The sequence below is a fragment of the Megascapheus bottae genome, chromosome 1 (genome assembly GCF_031878675.1).
Source record: "Megascapheus bottae isolate mThoBot1 chromosome 1, mThoBot2.hap1, whole genome shotgun sequence".
Taxonomy (NCBI): Eukaryota; Metazoa; Chordata; class Mammalia; order Rodentia; family Geomyidae; genus Megascapheus; species Megascapheus bottae.
The window spans coordinates 46067016-46081895 of NC_143509.1; the positions used below are offsets into that span (position 1 = coordinate 46067016).

At 41.1% G+C, this 14880-nt stretch overlaps 1 protein-coding gene across 3 annotated transcripts in view; it reads right to left on the reverse strand.

Moving 5' to 3' along the window:
• The window catches only part of Masp1 (MBL associated serine protease 1), a 66834-nt gene that overhangs the window by 49854 nt on the left and 2100 nt on the right, over positions 1–14880 (reverse strand). For all 3 annotated transcript variants that reach the window (XM_090343649.1, XM_090343658.1, XM_090343639.1), the window contains exon 2: positions 9449–9680. In XM_090343649.1, the coding sequence (XP_090199775.1) occupies positions 9449–9680 (232 nt within the window). The remainder of the gene's footprint in view (positions 1–9448; positions 9681–14880) is intronic.

Here is a 14880-nt window from a genome sequence, read left to right on the forward strand (position 1 = left end):
CACACACACAATTGTGGACATAAATATTGTTCTTCAAGAATCAGAAGATCAGAGGAGACATGGATATGGAAATATCGTTAATTCTGCCATCACCTGGTAACCATTTGTAGAAAATCCTTCTCCTTCCCACCTATATTCCCAGCTTCAACTCCATTCTTCTCCTTTCAGCCACACTGTCAGCCTTTCCCTTGTATCCTTCAAGTAGTTACTTCTCCACTCCGGATTACACTTGCATTACCCTTATTAGAAGGCTTTGGTCCATAAAGCATGAGACTAATTTCTTCTTGTTCACTATGTCTTTGCTCAAATGTCCCTTTCTCATTGAGAACTAGGGTAGCCACCATATTGAAATAAAAAACACCCACCACAACTCATACAGATCCCCTTGTCCCTCTCTGTTTCACTCCTTTGCCTTTGAAGTTGCTATGGCATAATTTACTATGGATTGGGTTTAGTATTTATTGTCGTCTTACCTCATTGTGATGTGAGTACCATACTGACAGAGATTTCTGTGTGTTCCCATACTGCTCAACCTGAAGTTCTAATAACTAAATTATAGGGACTCTGTAAATACTTGTTGAATAAAGGAAGATTTTTTTCCTTCTCTGCTTTGTCCTCTGTAGGGAAAAATTCATAATCTACTTTATATTAAGATATTTCCAATAGAGTCCTATGTACACATAAACACCCAGATGTCTGCACTGGCCTCTCCTCTCCCAGAGCACACCTGTCCCTCACTGATTCCAGCACACTTGCATTCTCAGCAACTGGAAGCTTCTTTCTATGTTTCATCACCCTCTTCCTCTCCTCCTACCCCAAGAAATGCTTGATTTCCTGTATAAAATGAGCTCTGATCACACTTTTCTCCAGCGCATTTTCCATTGCTGATTCTTCTGCATTAGCTGGAATTGGTGTCTCTGGAGGGCAGCATCCCGCTGGGGACTACAATTGAAATTCATGAGAAATGTTGATCCACTTCTCATTTCTTTCTGAGGCCAAGGCCTCCTGTCTGATCCCAGAGAATGAACAGAGCAATTGCAGTAGCTGAGGTCAGAGTGGTCTGAAGGTTGAGGGCATGTTCTAAGTAAACACAAAGCTCTGTGCAGAAATTAGGAGCTGAGGTCAGAGGTACTTATCTCTCAATTACACAGCAGGATGCAAACTGGCCTCTGTGGCCTAGGGGCAAAGCCCTGGACTGGACTTGGAGGCTGGGGGAGGGTGTTTGTCAGAACTGGAAGGGCTTGCAGACGCCAGCTAATCCAATTCCCTCATGGGGAAAAATGGAGACCCACATCCACTGGTGACTTGCTCAAGTCTCATCAGGAGTCAGGTTAACTTCTAGGCCAGAAACCTTTCCTATACTGCTTTTTCTCTTTGTTCCTGGGACTATGGACAGGGGCCTTGAACTCATGGGATTAACGGTGTAATGGGAGTGACCTTGAACTCACCCTTAGAAACTGTGTACCTCAGACAGATCCATTAAGTATCTTCCCCTACTAGGTTCCATCTCTAAAAATAATTTTCCTCTCAAAGTCAGGAAAACAATAGAAAGTTCCTTAACAAAAACTATACAACAGAGGAGCCCATTGGACTCATGGAAACCCTTTTTTTTCTCACCAATTTGCTAACTATTTTTATGACAGGTGAAGTATTGTTCAAAAGAAGGCATAGGAAGAGCCTATGAAGAACACTTCCAGAAAAGAACGAGCTAGAGAATGGTCCCAAGGAGAAACACCACCATTACTTGGGAGTCTGGACCTGGCTTTTCTGGAGAAACTGGTACAAATCTACTTGTGCTTTAGTGATCTTTTCTGTGAGTCATCCATAACAATCTCTGTTCTTCCTGTTCCATGACTATCAAATAAGGCGCTAGGATAGATACTTCTCAAAATGTGAGCTGCTATAAGATGAACACATGGGGCCAATAACCAGCCACCTGAGTGTGTGAAGAGTTCTTTGTAATCATTGCACCAACAGGCTGAAAACATGTATTGACATAAACAAGGGACTCTACAGTGTTTTTTTTGGCAGTGGTAGCATCAAGAGAGGAGAGAATTCACATGCATAGAGCATCTGCTGAGTCCCCCCAGGATGTCACCATTGTTGCCACCACTTACCAGGTTAGTTACATATATGTTGGGCCTTTCAGGACTTACATCATTTGGCATTTACAATAAGCTCATGAGAAGGGAATTATAACTATCCTCATGTTACAATGGAGAAGCAAAAGTGGTCTTCACTCAGTGGCAGACTTTATACTCCAATGGCTCTTTAAGTCCTCTTGCAACATCTGGATTAGCATTTGCAACTAGATTCCAAACTTATTGCATGTCAGCCCATTCTATGTATTCATTTCTTTGTTTTCCTTACCTTGTCTTTCTTTTCCCTTTCTTTCTCTTTCATTACTTTTTTTCTTTTTTAATGGTACTGGGTGTTGGACTCAAGTCTTTTACCACTCGATCTGCAGCCCTAGTCCTTTTTCTTTTAGTTTGTTCTCCTATAAGGCCCTGCTTTTGTTCAGGCTGACTATGATCTTCTTATCTGCATTTCCTGAGAAGCCTGGATTACAAGTGTATTTCACCATTCCCAATCATTCAAAACACATCTAACAACTATGCCATTAGAACTTGGTAGAGCCCTCTCATTCTTCCTTTGTCCTATGGCTTCAGCCTGCATCTATCTCTACCTCAGTTTCCACTGATCTAGAAACACATGGGATTTCCCTGAGACATGTATTATGTTCAATAGCCATATTCAGTCTTCTCAGTACAGCCTCATTCAATGACTCCTGTTTCTTTTGGCTTGGCTGCTTAACTGTCCCTACATACAGGCATGCATACATACATACATGTACGTACACATATACGTATGTATGTATAATTTTACATCAAATTTCCTCAAACATACCCTGACTATCTCACCTCCTATACCTTCTTCCCTGCTTTCAAATATTTCATAGCTTCTAACTGGACAGCCTACACCAAGATGCCTAAAGATGCTAGGCAGAAAGCACAGTGAAGCAAGCTTTTGCTTTCTTCAGACAGAAACATACTTTGTGCATGAAATACAGGAAATTATTCCTTACATCACAAAAATTGTCAGACAGTGATTTTTCTGGAAAGGTACATCCTTCTGAGGGCATTTGCATCATTTCTACTTTTGAAAGAAAATGATGTATAAGAGGGAGGAGTTTCATGATATACATGCTATATCCATGCAAATATACATATACACATCTATACATATATTTGTGTATGTATATATGATATATATGGTATACATGTATATATGTATATACCATATATTCATACACATCTATACATATAAATGCATATTCATATTTATGTGTGTACTGGTGCTGGAACTCAGTGCTTTGTACTCTTGCTTAAATCTTTCTACTCAAGGACGGTGCTCTACCTCAAAAGTCACACCAACTTGTTAGCTGGAGATAAGCATCTCTTGGATTTGTCTCTCTAAAATGGCTTCAAACCTTGACCCTTAGACCTCAGCCTCCTGAGTAGCTAGGATTACAGGCGTGAGCCACTGGAACCTGAGATGACAAGAAAGCTGTAGGGAATGGTGGCGCCATGTACAATATTATCCCTACAGCATACCAGCTATTGTTGCAATATAGGAAGCTGCTAGACTGCCTGATTTCTAAGAAAATTTGAAACAGTGGGTTTTTTTTGCAAGAAATCATAAGTTTTATGTTGATTTTAATTCATTTTCATTTTCATGGTTTTTTTCCCCCTTTTCTTCAAAGCACAGAATGAGCTAACACTAGGCCGGTCAACAAAATACATCTACAGAATGAATTGAACCTGTTGACTGTGGCTTTGGGAGCACACGTGTAAGCCTTGTTTATACAACATTTTCTCAGTCTTCCCTAGATGTTCTTTACGGCTTTTGTTTTCTATCTCCTCAGAGCACGCAAACACTGACTTCTCTGCCTTTAGCATTCCCTTCTTCTCAACCTCCTTTGTCCTGGAGCTCTGCCAAGACATCCCACTTAAGGAGCTACACTGTTGAATTCTGTATTATCCTTTCAGAAGTAACACAAACATCATTTTAAGGACTTTCCTGGCCACCCAGAAATGACTACTTTCAAACATATAAAATGGCCTTATGTTGCATTTAATGTACTAATCATGCAATCGGCTTCTTATATGCCTTCAAATTGCGGCTTCTTGGAGGCCAAAATGATCATGCACATCATGAAGGACCCAGTTGGGATATAGTATTGGGCTACAGAAAAGTTTTTAATAGAATTCTTACATTTCATTGAAAAGAAGAAAGATTTTCAGAATATATAATCAAAGCAATGTCTTAAGAAAGTCTGTCTGAATAGTTAGAGAGGGTGAACTTTAGGGAGAGATGTACCTGGAAGACATTTAGAAGTATATTACAGTGGAGGAGCTGAGGTGACTAGGAGCTAGCTAGAGCTTAGAAATAATGTGCAAAGGATGGAAGAAGTTGTGGAGGCTGCAGGGATATCGGATTAACAAAAGAACTGCAGCATTGCATCCCATGAACTCTTCTCAGTTGCCAATTAAAGTTTTTCACATAATGAGAGAAAAAAGAGAGAATAAACATCAATAGAAAATAACTGTAGGCGATTTGTGTCTCTCTTTTAAGTGAACAGATGCCATGAAATGAACTTAAAAATGGGAAGTATGAATATGATTTTCCTCTTGAGGGTTCTGAGGTCTCAGTAAATATACCCCTGTCTATAACAATTCCCCCTAGCTTCCCTCTAAACCAGCCATGTCAGCTGATATTCCATGAAAGGAAAGTTAAATTACTGTATTTCTGGAATAAAAAGTGTATTTTCTGGGAATAACCAAAGATAATATTCTGGTGTATTTAAGAGACTTTTTTTCTTTTGAGGTTTTTACTCTTTTTTTTTTTTTGTCAGTTCTGGGGCTTGAACTCTGGGCCTGGGCCCTGTCCCTGAGCTCTTCAACTCAAGGCTACCACTCTACTCCTTGAGCCACAGCTCCACTTCCATCTTTTGAGGTTTTTGAGGTAGCATTTTCACTATAGAGCTCTGGCTGGCCTGGAACTTATAATCTTCCTGTTTCAGCCTCCTTAGTGCTGGGATTATAGATGCATATCAAAATGACCACCTTAAGATATTGTTAAGGGCAAATTTAACTCTAGGCAATGTGTGTCTTATAGCACAACTTAAAGCCAAAGCATTCACAAAATGGGGGTAACACCATAGTTTAATTAATGCTATTTGTGTGTGTGCATGTGTGCGTGGGGGGGGGGGGTAGAGGGAGAGAGAGAAAGAGAGACACCTGGGTCTTGAATTCAGGACCTGGATGTTATCCTAAGTTTTTGCTCAAATCTACCAGTCTATAACTTGAGCTGTTTCCTGCTTTTTGGTTAACTGGATATAAGAGTGGACTTTCCTGTCCACGCTGGCTATGAAACATAATCTTCAGGTCTCAGTCTCCTGTATGGTTAGGATTGCAGGTAAAAGCCACTGTCACCCAGCATAGTTTAATTAATTTAAAAGAAGAAAAGACTGAGAGTCTCAAGACATAAGTTCTGGTCCAAGGATAATGTTGACTGATTAATGAATTGCCTTTTATTTGTCTTTTGAAACAATGATGAAAGTAGACCTTGATATAGTCTTAGAATATGAGAGTTAAGTGGATTTATAGATCATCTACTTGAACTTTCTATATTTGATAGAGAAGAACCAGTGTCCCTTGTGGAAGCAGTCTAAGGTTAATACAGAATGGTAACCAGAACTGAGGCCTCCAAACTTTTCAACCAATGTCTAGACTCCTTCTTCGCCTGTAGCACCAACCAGCCTAGACTCCTATGCTTTGTCTGTGCACTATAGGAATCCACGGTTGCGGCCACATTCCAAGGAAGAAGATGTTGCTATGCAGATGTGCATGTGCCTTGAAACTCAAGGGCTGAGGGAAGTCAGGATGGAGAGGAATTCTCGTAAATGTGAGCATCCGGTCCGTAGCCTTGCCCTGCTGGTTATTTCTCCCCTTACTGTTGCACGATGTCAGCAGTTCCAGGAAGGCTCCATGATGGGCCTGGGTGTGTGGGAAGGGCAATCTTGGGCTTGGGTAAGGTTGGACTGGGAAGTCCCTCAAACACACTCTTTGGCTGCTACAGGAATTCACTCACAGATAAAAATAAGTTTAAGACAGGAGATAGTTATTCTGCCAAAGGGAAATCTATATTTAAAGTGACCTTGGTGAAAGACAGTGGTGGTAGGTGATATGTTCATAATCTCTCCTCAAATAACTTGTCACCGAGGCATCCTCAGCAGATTGTAGCCTTTCTTTGGGATTCCAAGACTACAAGCCTTGAGAACTGGATACTATAATGATTTTCTGAAGTCATCCATACTAAGATAATGAAGGATTGATAGAATCATCGAGGAAATTCTGGCAAGGAAGATTCAGATGAGAATCCTGGGATTTAAGGTAACTTAGGAGTCATCTCATTGTACCTTTCCTTGAACAGATGAAGAAACAGAATTCTGGAGAGAGCTGTTGGCTTACCCTGGAGGCACATGGCACTCTATGCTTTTATTTATATATGGAAAGCAAAAAGCTCCTGCTTTATTCAAAGCCAGGAAAAAGTCATCTTCTGAGTTGGGAAGGTCATTAAAAAGTTTTACAGAGGTGTGTAAGCCCTCTCTGCTTGAAGGTTTAGAAGCCCTGGCCCTCTTTTTACACACTGATCTTCAGTCCTTTCTTCTGATCTGTGGAAAGTTGATCAGAGGGGCAAAACTCAAGGTATGATGTACCAATGTGCTGCAGGGTATAGCCAAGGATGAGCAAGCAGTGAGCTCTAGAATCACCTCAATCTGAGCCATTCCACTTTGGTCTCTCGTCTCTATTAGGGCCAAATTGAATGGTGGTTAAAAGAATATGTTCATTCATGAGAAATCACTTTTTAAAAATAACCAATAATAACAACAACATTTAGGACAATCCTATAAACTAGGACTAGCTGAGTCTCCAGAGGCTCTGTAGCCTGCCATTCAGAAAGTCTTGACTCCTGGAGTGAAATCCTGCCAGGCATGTGCACACAGGGCCCTGTCTCCATGCGAGCCCCAGTTGTTAACTGATGTGGGTACAGCATGTTTGTAGAGAGGCTTACTCATGTCTCATAGCTCCCAGAGCCTCTGCCGGGAAGTGAATGAGAAGGCAAAGAAGGCATTCTGGAAGAGAGCCAACTACACAAGCTACCTCTTTTTTTTCCCCAAAGGAATTAGAAAAATCTGTCTGATTCAGAGATTCAAGAACTCCAGGGCATTTCTAGTAGGCTGATAGTAAGATGTCTCAAGTGGACTATGTCTTCGAAACGCCCAGAGGTTTATGTCTTTTCAGCCCATGTCTGTGCAGGGATCAGGTCCCTTTCATCCTAATAATGCTATGGTCCTCAGGGGACTTGGAGGGTGGCTTCTAAAGCAGTTGTTCTGGGATGCTATCAACATCTGGAGACAGTTTTTGAGGTCCTAATGGGAAGACAGCTGCCACCGACTGACATTCAACAAGTAGAAGTTATGAATGGTACTAGAAATCATGCAAAGCTGAAGGTTACCGGAAAGATTATGCTAAAGCATTAACCTCTTCCTCAGAAAGACTGATTTAGAACCCTGACAGGGCACCATGGGTTACTTCTTGTGCACCCCACAATAAAAACAGCTGACGCAGGAGAAGGGTCCACAGCTCTTCTTAGCAGCCTTTCCCCCTCTCTTATGGTTCTTACAAGCACTGCATTGTCACCCAGCTCAGTGGGGCATAGCTTGTGATTATTCTCATGTGTCCGAAACAGCATGAAATCCAAGGCCACAAGTTATGGGACTGGAACTTTGATGTGCTACCTACTAGGTATACAATGTTAGTAAATGATTTAACTTTTCTAGGTTGGGTTCTTGGCCATGAAATGGGATAGTGATTCCTGTCTCTTGGAGAGGTGTAAGATTTGAATAATATTTTAAGTATAAGAGCAACTTTAAAGTTACTGCTTTGTTATTGATCAAGTATTCTGGTTAATACAAGGTTAACTCTTGCTGAATTACTGGATGTGGGAAAAAATAAGATTATAGTAATCACAAAACCTGCTCTAGGATTATTCGATGAAAACTTTTTCCAGGAATCTAGAGAGAGCTGAGAAGTTTGGTCTTTATATCTTTTAGAAATAAGTGCCTTCTTACTAAACTTCATCCCCCTGAGGATCATGGTTTGATGTCAGCACAGGCAGGAAAGTTCATGAGATTATTATCCTTAATTAACCAGCAAAAAGCCAGAAATCGAGGGTGACAGTGTAGGTGGTACAGCATCATACTTGAGTATAAAAGCTAAGTGTCAGCACAAGGCTCTGAGTTTAAGCCCCAGTATCAGCACAAACAAACTAACGCAAACAAGCAAGGAAACCAAAGCAACAACAAAAGAAAGATCAAAAGCACACCGCTATCCTCTTCTTCTTGGGCCCATCTTAACGTGAGGAATCCTCATCCTTAGTGGTCACATGCATGTCATGACCCTGTTCTGCTCCTTGCACCTGCTTTTTTGTTGTTGTTGGTTGTGGAGCTTGAACTCCGGGCCTACATGCTGTCCCTGAGCTCTTCAACTCAAGGTTAGCACTCTATCACTTGAGCCACAGCGCTGCTTGTGGTTTTCTGGTGGTTAATTGGAGGTAAGAGTCTCATGGACTTTTGTGCCTCGGCTGGCTTTGAACCTCGATCCTCAGATCTCAGCCTCATGAGTAGCTAGGATTGCAGGGTTGAGCCACCGGCCCCTGGCTTCCCCAAGTGGTTCCCCTTCTTTTCTTAATTTATTTTTATTTAAAAAATTTTTATTGTAATTAATAGAAGGGTTACATTATATTCACCAGATAGAAGGTGCATTTCTTAACAATCATTTTTAAATCCCTTTCTAACAGTGACTCTTTGCCTTTATTCCCTTTGCTGGCAAAATGCAGACTTCTTAACATGTCATTCCACTCCTTTCAGCACTGCACCCTCACCCTCCCTTCCAACCTCACATCTTGCAATGCTTGCAAGTTCATGATCATTATTTAGGGATTTAGGCAATACTTTCTAATATGTCAACTTTGGACATAATTACTGCTCTGTTTCTGCATCATTACTGCTTACTCTGGGGTCTCTGCCCTTTTCTGCTTGGGAATATTAGAGCAAAGGTTAGTGGAAACATCAAAGCCTCTGAGAACTGTGGCTAAGTCACATCCCACTGGTCAGTTTTCCTTCATCATTGTGTCCACTTTAGTTTGCACTTGGGATAGCGCCCCTGGCTTTCATTCATTGCACTGTCACCTGTATTTCTCTCCAGGGAAGATAAGGACCTGTTTAACTCATCAGGTGCTATCTAATTCCTGGAGCTATCTTGCATTACTAGCAGAGAGCCTAGCCCTGTTAAGAAACTTTGAGTTGCGGGGGAGTCCTTACCTTCACGTAGTCATATTCACAGAGGTAGGAAGATTCCAAGTTGAAGTGCATGAAGTAAAGCTTGATCCGAAACCCCTCTGGGACAGTGATATTCCAAGTTACTTCTGAGTCACTTGGATAGGAGTCTGGATAGCCAGGTGATTGGATCTGGCCAAACATATCATTTAGCTCTACGACGTGGGCAGAAGCCTTCCACAGGAAGAGGCACAGGGCATGGTAGAAAAGGAGCCACCTGAAAGACACGAAATGGTTCTGTTTATATTAATGGACATAGGTCCTCAACACTGACCTGAATCGGCAGTCAGGAATTAGACTCGGCATTCCTGCTAAAACACTGTATCCACTTGGGCATGCCATCCAGTCTATAATAAGGGAGGCAGTATAATAAGGGAGGGAAGGATTTGTTTGAGTTTTGCTCATTGGAGAATTAGCTAAGAGCGTTAACTTTTCCAGAAAGTATTATATTTAGGCCTCATACATATATTCTTTTACTCTGGAAAAATGTGCCTTCATAATTCAGCATCATGGCTATTTCCTCACTTCAGTTTCATTTAAGAATCATCATTTTATGCATTTTTCTAGGACACAAGTAATAAGAACATGGCAATAGTAGGATGAGGGTATTTTTCAGTGAGGAAATCTGCAGACCTCAAACTAGTTGATAGAAATATTTCTACCTCAGTGCTAGCCTTGAAATGAAGAGCTCAGGGACAGTGCTCAGCCCCAGACTGACAAAAAAAATGAAAAAGAAAATGAAAAAAGAAATATTTCTACCACAAAAGTCAAGTAAGGTATGCTGTGTCTTGAATAAAGACAGAATAAAGGTGTGTCTTCTTCCTCTTGGTAAGTGCTCTAATACAAGGCTCAAAAGCCTGTGGAGTGGCTCTCATCTATAATTCTAGCTACTCAAGAATCTGAATCTGGTTCAAAGCCAGACTGAGCAGAAAGTGTGAGGCTCTTTTCTCCAATTAGTTAGCAAAAAGCTGGAAGTAGAGGTGTGACTTAAGTAGGGATAGAATACCAGCTTTGAGGAGAAAAGCCAAGTGAGAGTGCAAGGCCCTTTTCAAGACCTAGTACTGACAACCACACACACACACACACACACACACACACACACACACACACACACACACACACACAGCAGAGGCCTATACTTGGTTTCTGTAGGAATGAGAACTAACAAACTGTTAAACAGTGTTGCAAGCATAGGCAAGAAAAGCCCAACAAAATGTACCAAGCACATCAATTGGAGATGATGCAAGAATGTGCAGAATAACCAAGTTGACAAAGCCCAAATGATCAGTACACACACTATGCCTGGCTCCTGTGGAGCAGATCACTTTTCTTGTAGAAACCCAGGGACCTTGAACTCAAATGTCCCCCAAATGTGCTCATCAATATCGCTCTTCATAAATGCCCGCTCTTATTTCTGTTAATAGTCTCTATCAATTCTCCAAATAAAATATTATCATTCCTCTTTCTCTTTATGCAAGATGGAATAGTCACCAAGGTCTATTGATTCTGCATTCTGTAATTTGGGAATTCTTTCTCCCTTTCTAGCCAATTGCTTAATTTCACAGCCCTCTTACCTGGACTGTTGTTATTGCATCCTAACCGATCTTCCTGCTCCCAAACTCTCTTTTATACCATTATAGCAATCTTCCTGATTTCTAAAGCACGATAGGACCAGGTAGCTCCGCTGTGCCAGCAACAAAAACCATCTCTCCCACCACTTGGGATGTTTGATGAGGCCATTTGTGAGATGTTGTTTCATCTTGTCTAGTTCCCTGTCAGTTCTTCCCAGGTCATTCCTTCCCATGGCTCAGCCCCATTGCAGCTGCCCTGCCCATTGCTGACTATAAACATCTTATATAGATCTCTGTCACCCAATTTACTCCCAGACTGTGAAGTATTTCTTCCTTCCTCCAAATTCCATGGCTCCCTGAACAATCTGTATTAGAGCAGTTATTATACTGCCCTGCTTCAGGCCTAGCCTTTGAAGTGCAAGTTACCTGGATTCATATCCTTGTTCTTCACACTGATTATTAAAACAAAGACTTGGAAATTAGTTTCTCTGGCAATAGTCCCTTTCTTTATATATCTCATATATGAAATTAGGACTATGAACTCTAATATATAGGGATCATATGAGCATCAGAAATTATATATGTAAAGAATCTCATATAGAACATGGTAGATAATAAATTATGAATGAAACGAAAGAAATAAAGAAGTTGGGGCCGGAGTCTTAGCCTACAAAGTCAAAGCTGGAAACCAATATCAGACTGTGGGATTACTATCCAAGTCTTCACTAACCAGGAAGCTGTTTCTCTGAAAATTCTTCTTCTATGTATTCAGTTGTATATATGCATACACATAAGTATGAGTGTACACATACAACAAGAGAGCTACATGCACATACACATTGCCTGCTTTAAATAATCTTTTCAAAAAGTGAATAAAGTAATATAAAAAGATCTAGAAAGCTAGACACAAAGGCATTAAGACAGGTTGTCTTTGTATTGGGGATATGACTATTTGTAGTTTTTATAAAAATGCTCATCATTTAGCTGGGCACTGGTAGCTCTCACATGTAGTCCTAGCTTACTCAGGAGGCTGAGGTTGAGGACTGAGATTTGAAGCCAGCCCAGGCAGGAAAGTCTATGAGACTATTATTTCCGATTAACCACCAGAAAATCAAAAGTGGAGCTATGGTTCAAAGTGGTAGAGTGCTAGCCTTGAGTGAAAAGGCTCAGGAATTGTACCTAGGCCCTAAATTCAAGATCTACAACTGAAAACAAAAAAAAAGAGGCTAAAATTGGTCTAGAATGCTATGTACAGTTTTCAATTAAAAAGAAAACATGGTTATTTACCTTTTCCAAAGGCTCTACAATAATAATTTGTGGGATGCTATTAAGACAACAAAAATGTTTTAACCCGATTGGTAATGTCAATATTTTTCTAAACCAATCTGTCAAGAAAGGGCAAAGAGAACAAATCATGTTAAATGAATAAGCCAAGCTCAGAGAAACAAATGGCACATACTTGATTTCATATGTAGAAGCCAGTTCTGAAATCAAATTAAATATGATCACTTACATGGGGCTTTATATATTTACACAGAAATAGAAGAAAGCAGGGTATATGAAGGGGAGAAGCCCAAAGATATAACTCCTCTGACCATCTCAAGTGCTGCTTATCAAAATGAATTCCAAGAAATGGAAAAGTGTTTTTTTTTTTTAATTTACTTTGCATTTCTTTTCTTGGGGGGTGGGCAAATAGAGGCACAGGAATGGATGGCAGAAGGGTGAGCCATATCACTCCTCATGCTCAATATGCCCTATGGAAAAAAATTAACTTTGTAACTTATGGGTAGGGATGGTGGGGAAAAATGGGGAAAAGCAAAGGGCGGGATGAAAAGGCCCAAGAAGCATTGTACTCATACTCTGACTCATGGAATTGTAACTCCTTTGTACAACTCCTTAGCAATTAAAATTTACAGGAAAAAAAGGGGGGGGCAAAGAGAAGGAAGATTTGGATTCAAGTTGTCCAGTCAATGAGAAGGAAAGCAGAATCCAGAAACTCTAGAGGAAATGAACTGCTATTACTAAGGGTGAGGCTCATTTTTTTTCTTTCTGATCCTGGGGCTTATTATCAGTTGCTTGGTGCTTTCCTTGAGCATTTTGTGGTTGGGGGGGGCGGTGGGGCAGGGCTCAAGGCTAGTATTCTACAACTTGAGTCACAACTTCACTGCTGGCTTTCTGATGGTTCACCTCAAGTAAGAGTCTCATGGATTTTCCTACGTGGGTTGGCTCTGAACCACAATCTATCTGCTGAGTAGCTAGGGTTACAGATATGAGCCACTGCCTCCCTGCTCAGGTTCTGTTTCACCAATCTGGAGAGAGTGCATTCAGCTCTCAGGCCTTAATTTTATCTATTTCACTCATTTTAGGAAAGTGATGGAAGTTTTTCATTTGCCCCTTCATCTCTTACAGAGCAACACTCCTGCCCTCCACAGGAGGCTTGGAGAGCACTTTGTTAAGTATCCAGCCCTTTGTTAAATATCCAGCCCTGCGCAAACATTAGTAATGATGACTTCATCATACTGCTTCCCGAAAAGCAGGTATCAGCCATGAGCTTTGACTCCCACATCCAACTTTCCAGCAATAGTGACAACCAGATTTTGTAAAGCTGAAAGGTCAATGTTTTTCCATAGCTGCTTTATCCAGATGACATGGAGGAAACTGAGTTTCCTCAGTTCAGTTCTGTCAAGGGCTGGCAGCTAGCTCATCAACCCAGACCCCTCCCCGGACCCAGGGCCATGTGTGGTAGGCGACTGGTCAGCGTGGGAGGAAGGCCTGTGATGTGGTCTGTTCTCTTGTGCCTCTTGAGACAGCTGGAAACATAGGAAGCAAAGAGCTCTGAGCATATGCCTGCTGGTTTGCCTTAGAGGCTATGGAGTAAAGAATGTAAGCGGCAGCTTTCATTGCTCGTCACACTCGGGTTGGTTTTGGCTTCTTATCTACCAGGTACCAGCGGTACAATTCCTGACACCCACTAATCAAAAGAGTTGAGCTACTTTTGTTTAAGATGTCAGAAGTTATATAGAGATCAGGGATCTCAGTCTTCGCTGGAGGAGTAGTCTGTGGGAGACACCTGAGGAAGTCTGTTGTACCTATGATTCTGGAATGAACAGCACTTTTGAGCTGCTCCATTCACTCCCCTCCTTTCAATCTACAGAATGCCAAGACTCCATGTTTGGCTTATGAGTTGGAAGGGACTGTAAAGCTCCTTTACACCCCACACTCATTTGACAGATGATAAAAGGGAGACCCCCGTGAGATGTCACATCATGCTTGAGACCATATGTTGAATTAACTTCAACAGAAGAAGGGAATAACAAAAGCCCACAGAAAAAAAGTTGGGTCTATGCCCATATCATGCCCAGGCATATGGCCAAAGTAATTAATCCTGAGAAAAATAATTTAAAAACCCATGGCTTTATGTGGACATCCCTCCCTCCCCCAAAAAAAGAAGCATTAATGCCTGAGCTAGTCCTCATGAGATTCTGGCTTAATTGATCTGGGGTGAGGCCTGGGCATTGACATTTTTTTTAAAGTACCAGAGGCCATTCTAATGTGCACTTCAGATTTAGAGTATAGTGAAATATAGTTTTGTTTTCTTTAAGTGGTGGCACTGGAATTCAAACATCCAACTTTGAGTCTGGGCTTTTTCAAGCATTGAGCAAGTTCTCAACTGCTTTTACCCTCACGTGTCCATTAATTCTTTATTTTACCCCAAATATGAAAATTGGACAAGACAATGCCAAGGAAAGTGCTTCATAAAACTCTTCAGTGCCCTATATAGATGAAGCCAGGCCCATTAGAAACATTTCTAGTGGAAGATTTTGTCTAGTGATCTCTTTGCTATTC